General features: G+C 43.1%; 1 protein-coding gene across 1 annotated transcript in view; it reads left to right on the forward strand.

Moving 5' to 3' along the window:
* Nucleotides 1-14,859, forward strand: part of LOC126095271 (probable E3 ubiquitin-protein ligase HERC1) — an 814,023-nt gene that overhangs the window by 749,123 nt on the left and 50,041 nt on the right. The window contains exon 68 of the mRNA XM_049910030.1: nt 5,118-5,311. Within this exon, the coding sequence (XP_049765987.1) occupies nt 5,118-5,311 (194 nt within the window). The remainder of the gene's footprint in view (nt 1-5,117; nt 5,312-14,859) is intronic.

Raw genomic sequence — 14,859 nt, forward strand, 5'->3', positions numbered from 1 at the left:
TTTTTCCTCCCACTTATACTTTTTATAGCTTGTCTTGCAACTCATCTCCACTTGTCATTGTTGGTATTAAACACAAACCATGACACCCAACTGATGGAAATAATGAAGTTGTTCATATATCTTTATTTCTCCAACTGCATAATGTGAAACATACTCATGGATTAAAAACTTTGCCAGACTGGAACTCAAGTTCTTGACTGAGTCCTGAGTTTGAGTTCTTCTCTGGTGCAGTTTTAATCTGTCAAGAAGTTTCAGGGAACAATACACTCCTCTGCTGCAAAGTGAATGCTCTATTCTGGAAGCAATGGTGTAAACCACTAGTCCCCAGACAGGATCTCATTACTGTGTGTGTGTGTGTGTGTGTGTGTGTGTGTGTGTGTGTAGTGTCATTAGTGTTATTTATATAATGGGAAGAGCTTTTGTTGATCACACTTATATTTATTTTGTATTGGATTTATCTTTGCCGTTTACTATCCTCTACATATTTTTGCAAATGTGGCTTCACTTTTTATGAATTATTGTTATTATTATTATTATTTTCTTTGACTTTTATATGTATTATACAAAATATTTAAACAATAGAAAGTCCAGGTTAGAATATCAACAATATTATGCCAAGGATAGATTGCTACTCACCATAAAGATGACATGTTGAGCAAGCAAGACGAAAAGATGGTACACGAGAGCTTCTGACCAAAGCCTTATTCATAAAAGAAAATACACACACACACACACACACACACACACACACACACACACACACACACACACACACGACTGTTATCTCCAGCTGCTCAGACCTGAATGCAGCTGAACCATGTCAAACAGGAGCATCAATATGGAATGGGGCAGGGAAGGGGGAGCAATAGCAGAGCAAGGTTGGTGGAAGAGGAATCAGTGCTGCCTGGCAAAGTGTGCAGGGGCTAGAGGTGGCAGGGCATGGCTGCCAGGCACAGCTATGGAAGGCTGTGGAGAATGGAGGGGGGAAAGTGGAGTGTGGAAAGCAGAGGGGAATAGAAAGGGAAAAGACTGGCAGATGCACCAGCAGAAAGCAGTGCACAGTGAGGAGAGGGAATGTGAATTAGGTGGAGGTGAAAGGACAGAGGGGGTGTAAACTGTTGGGCGGAGGTGTGGGGGTCTGTAGGTTACTGTAGGTTGAGGCCAAAATGATTTTGGGAGCAGAGAATGTGTTGTAAGGGTAACTCCTATCTGCACAGTTCAAAAAAGATGGTTGTGGAGCGGAGGATCCAAATGGCTCAGGTTGTGAAGCAGCCATTGAAATCAAGCACACTATATTCAGCTGGCCTGTTGTGCCACGAGGTGGTCCACGATGCTCATTGGCCACAGTTCGATGGTCTCCATTAACCCTGGTGGAACACCACTTTAGGAGGGATGGGAAGGATTTTAGGTATGATGTCCGTCATTGTGGGGCATGATGAGAGATAATCAAGGCCCTGACAAAGGATGTGATTCAGTTGCTGCAATCTGGGATAGTATTGGATGATGAAGGGGACACTCCTTTGTAGCTGATTCTTGGGGTGGTGGGAGGATTGGGGGTGTTTGGGGATGTGGCACAGGAAATCTGTGGATTAAGCCAGAGGGATAGTGCCCTCCTGTGAAGGCCTTTGTGAGACATTCAGTGTACTGAGCAAAGGAGTTCTTGTCACTGCAGATATGGCTTCCCTGCATGGCCAGGCTGTATGGGAGGGATTTTTTGGTGTGGAAGAGATGTCAGATGTTAGAAAGCAGGTTCTGTTGATGATTGGCAGGTTTAATGTGAACTTGTGTGGATGAAGCCATCTGAGAAGAGGTGGTCAATGTGCAGGAAGAGGACACATTGGGTTAAAGAGGACTAAGTGAATGGATTGGAGATAAGGAGTTGGAGTGAAGCAATGAGGAAATAGTGTCCTGGCCCTGGGTCCAGATCATGAAGGTATCATCAATGAAACTAAACCAGAGCTCGCCCATAAGCAGTTTGGCATAAGAGGATGCCATGTAGGTGCCCATGGCCATGCTACAGATTTGTTTGTGCTCTTCATAGGAGAAGTAGTTGCTAAGCAAGTGGCTATGGCTGTGTTACAGTTTTGTTTATATACTTTCCCTTCATAGGAGAAGTAGTTTTGTGTTAGGATATAGTAACTAAGGTGTATGAGGAATGAGGTAGTGGGTTTGGAGTCTGAAGGATGGGAGAGATAGTGTTGAATAGCAGTAAGACCATGGGCATGTTGGATATTTGGTGCATAGGAAAGTGCCATGAACAGTGATGAGCGGTGATTCAGGAGGTAAAGGGGTGGGGATGGTGGAGAGCCAGTGAAGGAAATGGTTGGTTCTTCAGGATTTCTAGGTTTGTAGATTTTTGGGGATCATGTAGGAGGTGAATGTCATAGGGGTAAGGGGTAAATGAATTCACAGGAGAGGTTCTGGAAAGGGCCAAAGGCTTTGAGCAGGAATTTGAGGTATGTTGGATTTCTGAGATGGTATCATTCTGTCAGAGTTTACAGGTGGAGGAGTCAGACAGTTGGCCAGGGCCTTCCACCAGATAGTCACTAAGATTCATGATGGCTGTGTTTGAACTTTAGTCTGGAGGTAGAATGATTAGGTCAGGATCTGTTTTGAGGCTGTGTGTGGCTGTCCTTTGTTCTGCTGAAAGATTGGTGTTCTTAGGAAGGGACCTAGGGAAGGACATTGAAGCCAAGTCACAGTTAAGGAATTCACAGAAGGTGACCATGAGGTGATTAGGTAAGTGTGGGTGTGGGTGGGGGGGGGGGGGGGGGGGTCATGGTTGGATGGTGGCAGGAACTGGGAGAGGCAGGGTTCAATGTTGGAATTTGGTTGGCTTTGATAGGAGGGATCGGTGGCAAAGAATTGTTTTCATTGCAGGGATTGGGCAAAGGAGAGGAGGTCTTTGACAAGTCCAGCATGGATACATTTTGGTGCAGGTGTGGAGGTGAGATCTTTGGATAGGACTTAAACTTCTGTAGGGCTGAGGATTTAGATGGAAAGGTTAACAACAGTGTTCTGGGATTTTTTGGCTCTGGATTTAGTGGAGTTTTGGGTGATGTGACAGGTTGACAAGGTCAGCTAGGCAGGGTTTGGGTGCTTTGAGGGGTTGATGGGAAGGATATGGGTTAGGTAGTGGTGCCCCAAAGCAGCAGTAGGATGTCAGAGAGTCGATAATGTATGAGGGTGGGTATCTAGAGTGCTTTTCCAGGTGCTGGAGTACAATCGATTCAATTTCATAGATGGGTTGTACGTAGTAGGGCTGCACATTAGCTATATTTTGCATAGGAAGGAGAGGTGGTTTTGGGAAGACCAGGCCATGGAGATGTGTTTTTGCACTACCAGGTTTGTGACGGAGAGGGTCTGGCTGAATCTGAAAAAGTCAAGGTCATTGTGAAAGGAGGGTTGGGATTGAGAGAAATGAATTTTTATGGTTAGGCCATTTGTGGAGATTCCAAGGTTCAGGAAGCATTTATGGAACAGGATGTGGGAATGGGTTTAGCTTACACAACCTCAACACTTTCTCTCCCATCCACTTCACTTGGTTTCCCTCAACCCAGCATGCCACCTTCTTGGGCATTGACCACCACCTCTCCAATGGCTACATCCACAGCTCTGTCTGTATTAAACCCACCAGCCACCTACATACAGTACATGCATTTCAGCAGCTGCCATCCATCCCACACCTAAAAATTCCTCCCATACAGCTTGGTCATCTGGGCATGCTGTATATGCAGTGACAAGAACTCCCTTACCCCAGTTTGCTGAATGTCTCACAAAAGCCTTCACAGACAGGCACTATCCCCTAGACCTTGTATGCAAACAGATTTCCCTGTCTTACCCTCACACAACTCCAATTCTCCCACCACCCCCACTAACCAGCTACGAAGGGGCAACCCATTTGTCACCTAATATCGATCCAGACAGGAATAGCTGAAACACATTCTTCATCTGGGCTTTGATTATCTCTCATTGTGCCCTGAATTGAGGCATATCATGCCATAGACCCTTCCCACCTCTCTTTAAAGTGGTGGGTCATCGCCTACCCAACATCCACAGTCTTGAACTCCATTCCTATGCCACCCCAGTCCCAAATGTTTGCCACTGGGATCATATCCCTGTGGAAGACCTAGGTGCAAGAGCTGCCCAATCCACACCACCCTACACTTTCTATCCCAATCCTGACACAGGCTGATCCTACACTATCAGAGGCCGAGCCACCCCTGAAAGCAGAGGCCAAGCCACCTCTGAAAGCAGCTATGTCAATTGTCACTGTGCTGCAACCATTTCTCATCTTTTTATTTTGGTATGACACCAGTGTGAATGACCACTACCAAAGCGTGGCCAAAGCAAAGTGGACATCTCTGTGGCATAACATGCAGGTGAACATAACAAGCTTGATTTCAATGTCTGTGTCTGCTTCACAACTCAAACCATCTGATCTGGAGCCTGAGCTGAAGGCATCACTGGATGCGGCTCTTCTCTCTTCTCTTCTTTTTTTTTGGAGGGGGGGGGGGGGCCACTTGTGGTCAGCAAACTGCTCTCCCAGTTGTTCTCAGCTTTTGGGACTGGAGTTGCTACTTGTGGTTGGCCTCTGTTCTGTCATCTCCTCCCGATTCACTACTCCTCTCCCTCATTGTGTGCTGGTCTCCGCTAACAAACCCACCTATCTTTTCCCTTTCTCTACTTCTCTCCTTTGCACTCCCCCTTCCCCACCGCCCTCTGGCCCTCTCCACACAACCTCCCAACTCTATGCCTAGTAGACATGGCCTACCACCTCTAACCCCTGCATGCTCTGTCAGGCAGTGCTGATTCCTCTTCCCACACCTGTACCCTGCTATCCCTTTCCTTTCCTACCCCACTCTCGATCGCTGCTCCCGTTTGAAGTGCTTCAGTGCATTTTGACCTGATCAGCAGTTTGTGTGTGTGTGTGTGTGTGTGTGTGTGTGTGTGTGTGTGTGTGTGTGTGTGTGTTGTTTTAGGAAGAATGTTTTGATCAAAGCTCTTGTGTACAGTCTTTTATTATGTCTGTCTGCAGCTCAATATATCATATTTACAGTGAGTAGCAATCTATCCTTTACACAAAGTATTTACTCATTCTGTATATCATTGAATAGGTATCTTGTTTGGGGTTGCGGTACGTACAAAGAAGCCACTAGCCGTACCATTAGCTCCTATTGTGTGGAAACTGCTGGTTGAAGAACCAGTGACAATGGATGATTTAGAAGAGACAGATATTCTTTACACGCAAAGTCTGAGAGGAATAAGAGACATACATTTGTCTGGCATAACAGAAACAAATTTCTATGAGGTAAGTTGCTAAAAAAAATAGCTCCTTCCATGTTGTGTTTCATGTTTGGAAATTCGTTGTTTAAATAATGCAATGATATTGCATGTATGCTACCCCACCATGAAAATAATAATGCAGGTTATGGTAAGTTGTTCACTCTTCCTGAAATTACTTTTTATTTTATGAGGGTTTACCATTTTTGTTGTAATGCAGATAGTGAGTGGTTGAATACTCAGTGATAGCATGCTTTGAAGATGTCACATAACCATATGTTTAGCATCTGAGACAAATAAAGATTGGCAAGATTAATAGATTAATTGTGCAGCTTGTTGTTAGACATGGAGATTCTTATCGCTGCTTTCATTTTTTACAGTTATAGTAAATCACTGAAGATTGATTGATCGATGTAAGTCAGAAATAATTTGCCCTTCAAATATAGAGAAAGTCCTTAGAATACTTAGATATAAAGTGTTGTTGTGATCTTTAGTCCAAAGAGTGGTTTGATGCAGCTCTCCATGCAAGTTTATTGTGTGCAAGCCTCTTCATCTCCGCATAAGTAATACAACCTATATCCATTTGAACTTGACAATTTCTTGATGCCTTAGAATGTGTCATATCAACCAGTCCCTTCTTTTAGGGAAGTTGTGCCATTTTTTTCCCTCCAATGTGATTCAATACCTTCTCATTAATTATTTGATTTGCTCACATAATCTTCAATATTCTGTACCACCACATTTCAGAAGCTTCTATTCTCTTCTTGTCTGAATTGCCCATCATCCATGTTTCATTTCCATACCATATAAATACCTTCAGAAAAGATTTCTAACACTTAAATTTACCCAAAAACTAGCTAAAAGCGAAGGTACAATATATGTGACAGTTATCTGACTGGAGTTGGTGACTGAGTTGTCCTTTTCTGTAACCACTGTTTTATTGATCTGATAGTATTACCCTTGAGGCAAAAGAACAAAAGTAAATAACTAAGAATCTTAAATAATTCTTCCTCACTGCAAAATCACAATTTATCGTGTGTGTGTGTGTGTGTGTGTGTGTGTGTGTGTGTGTGTGTGTGTGTTTTGAGTGAAGTTCAAATATTTCATCGTTTGTTAGCTAGCAACATGGGAGTAGATCTCATTAATTTTCATACTGTTTCATAAATGCACCCATTCATTTAAACTTGTATGTTTTACGGGAGTTCTCAAAAGTAAAATATTTCCATGTTCTTCTGTTTTTTAAAATTGCGTTCTTAATGACTGTACCTTTTTAAGTTACTACATATTTGACTGAAGTTAACCTGTTAATTTGTTTGCTATTAGTTCCACTCTTCAGATTTAAATTATATTCTATTTTGCATTTGAAGGCATTGTTGTACGAAAATGTAGTTGTTTTACATATTTAAATTTTTTGTAGTTTATGTAAATTCAAAACCTGCCAGACTAACCATTCCACGTGGGAAAAATATATATAAAACAAAGATGATGAGACTTACCAAACAAAAGCACACACAATGTGTGTATGTTTGTGTGTCTATCGACCTGCCAACGCTTTTGTTTGGTAAGTTTTATATATATATATATATATATATACACCTAAAAACAAAGATGATGTGACTTACCAAATGAAAGTGCTAGCAGGTCGACAGACACACAAACGAACACAAACATACACACAAAATTCAAGCTTTCGCAACAAACTGTTGCCTCATCAGGAAAGAGGGAAGGATATGTGTGGATGGATATGTGTGTGTGTGTGCGAGTATATACCCGTCCTTTTTTCCCCCTAAGGTAAGTCTTTCCGCTCCCGGGACTGGAATGACTCCTTACCCTCTCCCTTAAAACCCACATCCTTTCGTCTTTCCCTCTCCTTCCCTCTTTCCTGATGAGGCAACAGTTTGTTGCGAAAGCTTGAATTTTGTGTGTATGTTTGTGTTCGTTTGTGTGTCTGTCGACCTGCCAGCACTTTCATTTGGTAAGTCACATCATCTTTGTTTTTAGGTATATTTTTCCTTCGTGGAATGTTTCCCTCTATTATAACCATATATATATATATATATATATATATATATATATATATATAAAAAGAAAGATGATGAGACTTACCAAACAAAAGCGCTGGCAGGTCGATAGACACACAAACAAACACAAACATACACACAAAAATCTAGCTTTCGCAACCAACGGTTGCCTCGTCAGGAAAGAGGGAAGGAGAAGGAAAGACAAAAGGATATGGGTCTTAAGGGAGAGGGTAAGGAGTCATTCCAATCCCGGGAGCGGAAAGACTTACCTTAGGGGGAAAAAAGGACAGGTATACACTCGCGCACACACACACATATCCATCCGCATATACACAGACACAAGCAGACATTTGTAAAGGCAAAGAGTTTGGGCAGAGATGTCAGTCGGGACGGAAGTACAGAGGCAAAGATGATGTTGAAAGACAGGTGAGGTATGAGCGGCGGCAGATTGAAATTAGAAATTAGCGGAGATTGAGGCCTGGCGGATAGCGAGAAGAGAGGATATGCTGAAGGGCAAGTTCCCATCTCCGGAGTTCAGACAGGTTGGTGTTAGTGGGAAGTATCCAGATAACCCGGACGGTGTAACACTGTGCCAAGATGTGCTGGCCGTGCACCAAGGCATGTTTAGCCACAGGGTGATCCTCATTACCAACAAACACTGTCTGCCTGTGTCCATTCATGTGAATGGACAGTTTGTTGCTGGTCATTCCCACATAGAACGCTTCACAGTGTAGGCAGGTCAGTTGGTAAATCACGTGGGTGCTTTCACACGTGGCTCTGCCTTTGATCGTGTACACCTTCCGGGTTACAGGACTGGAATAGGTGGTGGTGGGAGGGTGCATGGGACAGGTTTTACACCGGGGGCGGTTACAGGGGTAGGAGCCAGAGGGTAGGGAAGGTGGTTTGGGGATTTCATGGGGATGAACTAAGAGGTTACGAAGGTTAGGTGGACGGCGGAAAGACACTCTTGGTGGAGTGGGGAGGATTTCATGAAGGACGGATCTCATTTCAGGGCAGGATTTGAGGAAGTCATATCCCTGCTGGAGAGTCACATTCAGAATCTGATCCAGTCCCGGAAAGTATCCTGTCACAAGTGGGGCACTTTTGGGGTTCTTCTGTGGAAGGTTCCGGGTTTGAGGAGATGAGGAAGTGGCTCTGGTTATTTGCTTCTGTACCAGGTCGGGAGGGTAGTTACGGGATGCAAAAGCTGTTTTCAGGTTGTTGGTGTAATGATTTAAGGATTCCGGACTGGAGCAGATTCGTTTGCCACGAAGACCTAGGCTGTAGGGAAGGGACCGTTTGATGTGGAATGGGTGGCGGCTGTCATAATGGAGGTACTGTTGCTTGTTGGTGGGTTTGATGTGGATGGACGTGTGAAGCTGGCCATTGGACAGGTGGAGGTCAACGTCAAGGAAAGTGGCATGGGATTTATAGTAGGACCAGGTGAATCTGATGGAACCAAAGGAGTTGAGGTTGGAGAGGAAATTCTGGAGTTCTTCTTCACTGTGAGTCCAGATCATGAAAATGTCATCAATAAATCTGTACCAAACTTTGGGTTGGCAGGCCTGGGTAACCAAGAAGGCTTCCTCTAAGCGACCCATGAATAGGTTGGCGTACGAGGGGGCCATCCTGGTACCCATGGCTGTTCCCTTTAATTGTTGGTATGTCTGGCCTTCAAAAGTGAAGAAGTTGTGGGTCAGGATGAAGCTGGCTAAGGTAATGAGGAAAGAGGTTTTAGGTAGGGCGGCAGGTGATCGGCGTGAAAGGAAGTGCTCCATCGCAGCGAGGCCCTGGACATGCGGAATATTTGTGTATAAGGAAGTGGCATCAATGGTTACAAGGATGGTTTCCGGGGGTAAGAGACTGGGTAGGGATTCCAGGCGTTCGAGAAAGTGGTTGGTGTCTTTGATGAAGGATGGGAGACTGCATGTAATGGGTTGAAGGTGTTGATCTACGTAGGCAGAGATGCGTTCTGTGGGGGCTTGGTAACCAGCTACAATGGGACGGCCGGGATGATTGGGTTTGTGAATTTTGGGAAGAAGGTAGAAGGTAGGGGTGCGGGGTGTTGGTGGGGTCAGGAGGTTGATGGAGTCAGGTGAAAGGTTTTTTAGGGGGCCTAAGGTTCTGAGGATTCCTTGAAGCTCCGCCTAGACATCAGGAATGGGATTACCATGGCAAACTTTGTAAGTAGTGTTGTCTGAAAGCTGACACAGTCCCTCAGCCACGTACTCCCGACGATCAAGTACCACAGTCGTGGAACGCCTGGAATCCCTACCCAGTCTGTTACCCCCGGAAACCATCCTTGTAACCATTGATGCCACTTCCTTATACACAAATATTCCGCATGTCCAGGGCCTCGCTGCGATGGAGCACTTCCTTTCAGCATGGATACGACTTCCTCAAATCCTGCCCTGAAATGAGATCCATCCTTCATGAAATCCTCCCCACTCCACCAAGAGTGTCTTTCCGCCGTCCACCTAACCTTCGTAACCTCTTAGTTCATCCCCATGAAATCCCCAAACCACCTTCCCTACCCTCTGGCTCCTACCCCTGTAACCGCCCCCGGTGTAAAACCTGTCCCGTGCACCCTCCCACCACCACCTATTCCAGTCCTGTAACCCGGAAGGTGTACACGATCAAAGGCAGAGCCACGTGTGAAAGCACCCACGTGATTTACCAACTGACCTGCCTACACTGTGAAGCGTTCTATGTGGGAATGACCAGCAACAAACTGTCCATTCGCATGAATGGACACAGGCAGACAGTGTTTGTTGGTAATGAGGATCACCCTGTGGCTAAACATGCCTTGGTGCACGGCCAGCACATCTTGGCACAGTGTTACACCGTCCGGGTTATCTGGATACTTCCCACTAACACCAACCTGTCTGAACTCCGGAGATGGGAACTTGCCCTTCAGCATATCCTCTCTTCTCGCTATCCGCCAGGCCTCAATCTCCGCTAATTTCTAATTTCAATCTGCCGCCGCTCATACCTCACCTGTCTTTCAACATCATCTTTGCCTCTGTACTTCCGTCCCGACTGACATATATATATATATATATATATATATATATATATATATATATATATTTAACAGGTCGATAGACACACAAATAAACACAAACATACACACAAAACTCAAGCTTTCGCAACAAACTGTTGCCTCATCAGGAAAGAGGGAAGGAAAGTCCCACGTGGAATGTTTCCCTCTATTATATATATATATATATATATATATATATATATATATATATATATATATATTTAAAAAGAAAGATGATGAGACTTACCAAACAAAAGCACTGGCAGGTCGATAGACACACAAACAAACACAAACATACACACAAAAATCTAGCTTTCGCAACCAACGGTTGCCTCGTCAGGAAAGAGGGAAGGAGAAGGAAAGAGAAAAGGATATGGGTTTTAAGGGAGAGGGTAAGGAGTCATTCCAATCCCAGGAGCGGAAAGACTTACCTTAGGGGGAAAAAAGAACAGGTATACACTCGCACACACACACATATCCATCCGCATATACACAGACACAAGCAGACATATATATATATATATATATATATATATAATAGAAGGAAACATTCCACGTAGGAAAAATATTTAGGTATATATATACCACTGTGTTGTGTACATTAGATACGTTGTGAAAAGAATTTTGTGACCGCATATATAACAGAATAAAGGGATATAATGAGCCAAGGATGATCTCCACTGACAGAATGTACATTTTTTTCATGGGAATAAGATGACACTTACAAATTCTTTTGGAACATTGGTAATGGTTTAGGTGGATTGTTGAACTGTACAGACTGTCAACCCAACAAACCACCACAGGTGTACATCCACTGTTATCACAGTAGCACATAGCTTTTCTCCACATGTAGGGAAATGACAGAGAGTGGCAATTGGGATTGCAGTTCCAACATTGAAATAGATTACTCTTGCTCCATATTGGATCTGGAAGGTAGATTAGGGTTTAACATCCTTTGGCAACAAAGTCATTTGGAGACAGAGTTGAAGTCCAAATTGGGGGAAGAAAATCGACTGTGCTTTTTCAACGGAACTATCTTGGCTTTGCCTTAAGTGATATAGGGATACAATGGGAAACCTACTGGATGGATATTTAAACCACATTCCTTCCAAATGTGAATCCACTGTCCAATGTGTAAACCGTTGCACCATCTTGTTTGTTTTGGACTCCCCGCTGTCAGTATGTAACCTGTTCACCTTACAGTTAATGTTTATACATAGATTTCTACAAATTGGATGAAAAGAGCAACACATGCGGTGTCTCGATGAAAAAGAACTCTCTTTAGTCGTAGTTGGCTGAGTCACAGGCATGCAGCATCCAGTGCTACAGCATATCCACCTGTTGGTTTCTGTCAGTTCATTCACATCAGCAATGTTCCTGCCTTCCAAAAACACACCCGCCTTACCTGCCTTGTACAGTTTCCAGCATGACTCCCCAGCTGGTGGCACATGCACAACCTTTGAATGAAATTATGTGCCTGGGAAGAGATTGGTTGGCCAGCAAATAAGTACCCAGTGCCTCCGGTAAAAATAGACTATATTGTTGGATATAAGGAGATTTAAGCAAAAAATTAAAATTTATACCAAGACCAGGATTCAAGTGTAGGTCTCTTGCTCATAGGTAGATGTGCTAACCACTATGTCGCCATGGCACAGTGGCTTTGCACAGCTGCTCAGACTACGCTAGTACTCCTCCCTTCTCAAACCAAATTCCCATTCATGTATCAGCCCACTTGATATTCCTCTAAACTCAAACAGCATTTGAGGAGGGAGGTGTGCTGAGTTGTGCAAAGCCACTGGGCCAGAGAGGTGTAGTGGTTAGTGCATCTACGTAGTGAGCAGAAGACCTGAGTTTGAATCCTGGCCTTTGTGCAAATTTACAGTATCGCCTCAGTCTGCATATATACTGCATAGATGTTTGAGACCCGAAAAGGATTCTACAGCTGCATAGATTCATTTGATATATTGTTGGGCCCTGTGTCCTCCAATTAAAGTGTTGTATACCTATATCAGTTTCAGATCAAAGATAAATGTACATCACATCAAAGTTCAAGGAGCCTTCACAGAAGCCACTAAAACAAAGTAATTGTCTCCCTGGCATAACTTTTGATACCTAGGAACCCCAGTGAGACAACTTTCAAAATAAGCTGCCAGACAGAAGTTTGTTTGTGAAATATCAGGATAGTCTTGATTTTGTTCCACACTTCACCCCACAATATTCTCCACAACTATTAAACTTCCACACTCGGTCATGACCAGAAGGTCATATGTGATTATCTTCCACAACAGTGAGCATATATACAGCAAGATAATAAACATAGCCCTACTTACCTGTACCATTGAGAGACGTAACACAGTAGCACAACATACACTTTGTTCATCTGACCTAATCGTGTCTAAATCTGTAGTTACAGTCACAGTTCACTACAAAACAATTTGAGCACCAATCAAAGTCACTTCCTGTGCAACAGTACATGGTTATAATTTGCAGACATCATACAAACTAAAAACAAAGCTCATTGCACCGCTGAGGTTGAGCTGTTACCAGCTGTTTGGTCTAACCTCAGCCAACACCCATTGTGATCTGCTTAGGACACGGGGACACTACCTTTATTTGAAACTTCTCAGCCAGTGATGGCAGACATGTCATTTTTCCTAATATTCATTATTAAGCTACTTGTGGGAGTCACAATAGTAATGCAAACTTCAGCTCACTCTTAGCCAGTTTTGTGATAATTATAAGATCAATCTGTCTCATACATAACATATTTTCCCAGAAGATCTATTTCTTTCCTCACACCCATTAAGTACAAGTGTAGCTCTTTTACAACTACAAATTATACTCTTCATCTCATCAATAGTTTCTAGAAATTAAGTATCTTGTTCACCGAAAGGGTATGATGCTAATGGATGGAATCCCTTGGACCATCTCAGTGCCTTGCCTCTGTTCCAAGACTGGTGAACTGCACATTTGTATGAGGTCTAAAACACTTTCACAGCCTTTAATCTTCAATACTGTTGCTTGACCTCTATTGAAATGACTTTTGTAAATAGTCCATGAGCAAAGATATGTTAAGAATCCATTCCAGCAATAAGTTAGCTTCAGTAGACAGAGAAAGAGCAATTTGCACTAACGCATGTCTTTAATTATGAACATAAGTTTAATATATATTTGCCAAATTAATCATCATAGTGTGCACATTTTGGATATGAAGAACTTTAACTTGACAACAGATTGCATTCATAAACTCATGTAGGAAATATTTTCTGTATCATGTCCTTTTATTTGGTTGAGTGCAAAGGTACAGTGATGAAAGCACTGGGCTCATACTTCTTTAAATTACTGAAGATAAATGCCTTCAGTGAAGGAGTTCCTTCCCCATCCTTGTCCAGTTCAAGCTTATTTCATTTCTAATGTCATAATTGTCAGCACTACATTAAGCCAAATCTTATTTCTTTCATGCAGTTTTCTTTGTGAAAAGAACTGCTCCTGATACCAAGTACCAGGAACTTGCTACCTTAATTTTGGATTTCTTTGCTACAGAAATGAATGTGCTTGTTTTTAGTTAGGTTACATCAAAGATGGTGTGTCGATGACTTCAATGCCACATGGTATGGAGTAGCTGAGGAAAGGATTAAGAATAATATTTATTGTGCCATTTTACTTATACGGCAAGATTTAGAATACCATATTGTGGTTGTTGCGTCTCTTAGGGCTGCCACATTGAAAACGTATTTGGTGGTTTAGCACTTGTGGAGATTGTCTGTCAATAAATGTGTGTCGTTTGACTGTATCCATTGATATTGTTGCAAATCCACTGTACAGTGGGTACGGACAACAAAAAGTATCTTCTGTGCTTCAGCAATGTCACAGTAAAACCCCTCCATCGCTGACCTTCAGTATTTGGTGTGATTTACGCAGGCCAGAAAGGCTCCTTTGGTGCTATGGTTTCCATATTCACCAGTGTTTCACATGTGCATTTCAGAAAAAATCTCAGTTTTAACTCCAATAGAGGGAACAATAAACCGGCTGAGAACATAACTTACATCCTGCATAGTGTAAGCTTCAGTTACTGTGCAATACATACCCAGAAGAAAAAAAATTGTAAAAACTGCTCATTACCTTACTTACGTGAAGTGGGAAATTCAGGGTGGGATAATAATAATATGAAGAGGATAGAGTGCTACTCACTATATAGGGGAGGTGTTGAATCACACTCAGGTAAAATGAGAAAGAATGCTAAAAAATTCAGTTTTTAGGCTATGTCCTTCATCAGAATAGGAAACCCACACACTTTCACAACTCTCTCTCTCTCTCTCTCTCTCTCTCTCTCTCCCCTCCCCCCCCCTCTCTCCCTCCTCCCTCTCTCATTGAGGCGCACGCGTCACACACACACACACACACACACACACACACACACACACACACGGCTCACTGTTGTCTCCAGGCACTAAGACAACACCGGCCAAATGTCACTAAGTGGTGCTGATGTGAATGTATGTGAGTTTCCTA

The sequence above is a fragment of the Schistocerca cancellata genome, chromosome 8 (genome assembly GCF_023864275.1).
Source record: "Schistocerca cancellata isolate TAMUIC-IGC-003103 chromosome 8, iqSchCanc2.1, whole genome shotgun sequence".
NCBI lineage: Eukaryota > Metazoa > Arthropoda > Insecta > Orthoptera > Acrididae > Schistocerca > Schistocerca cancellata.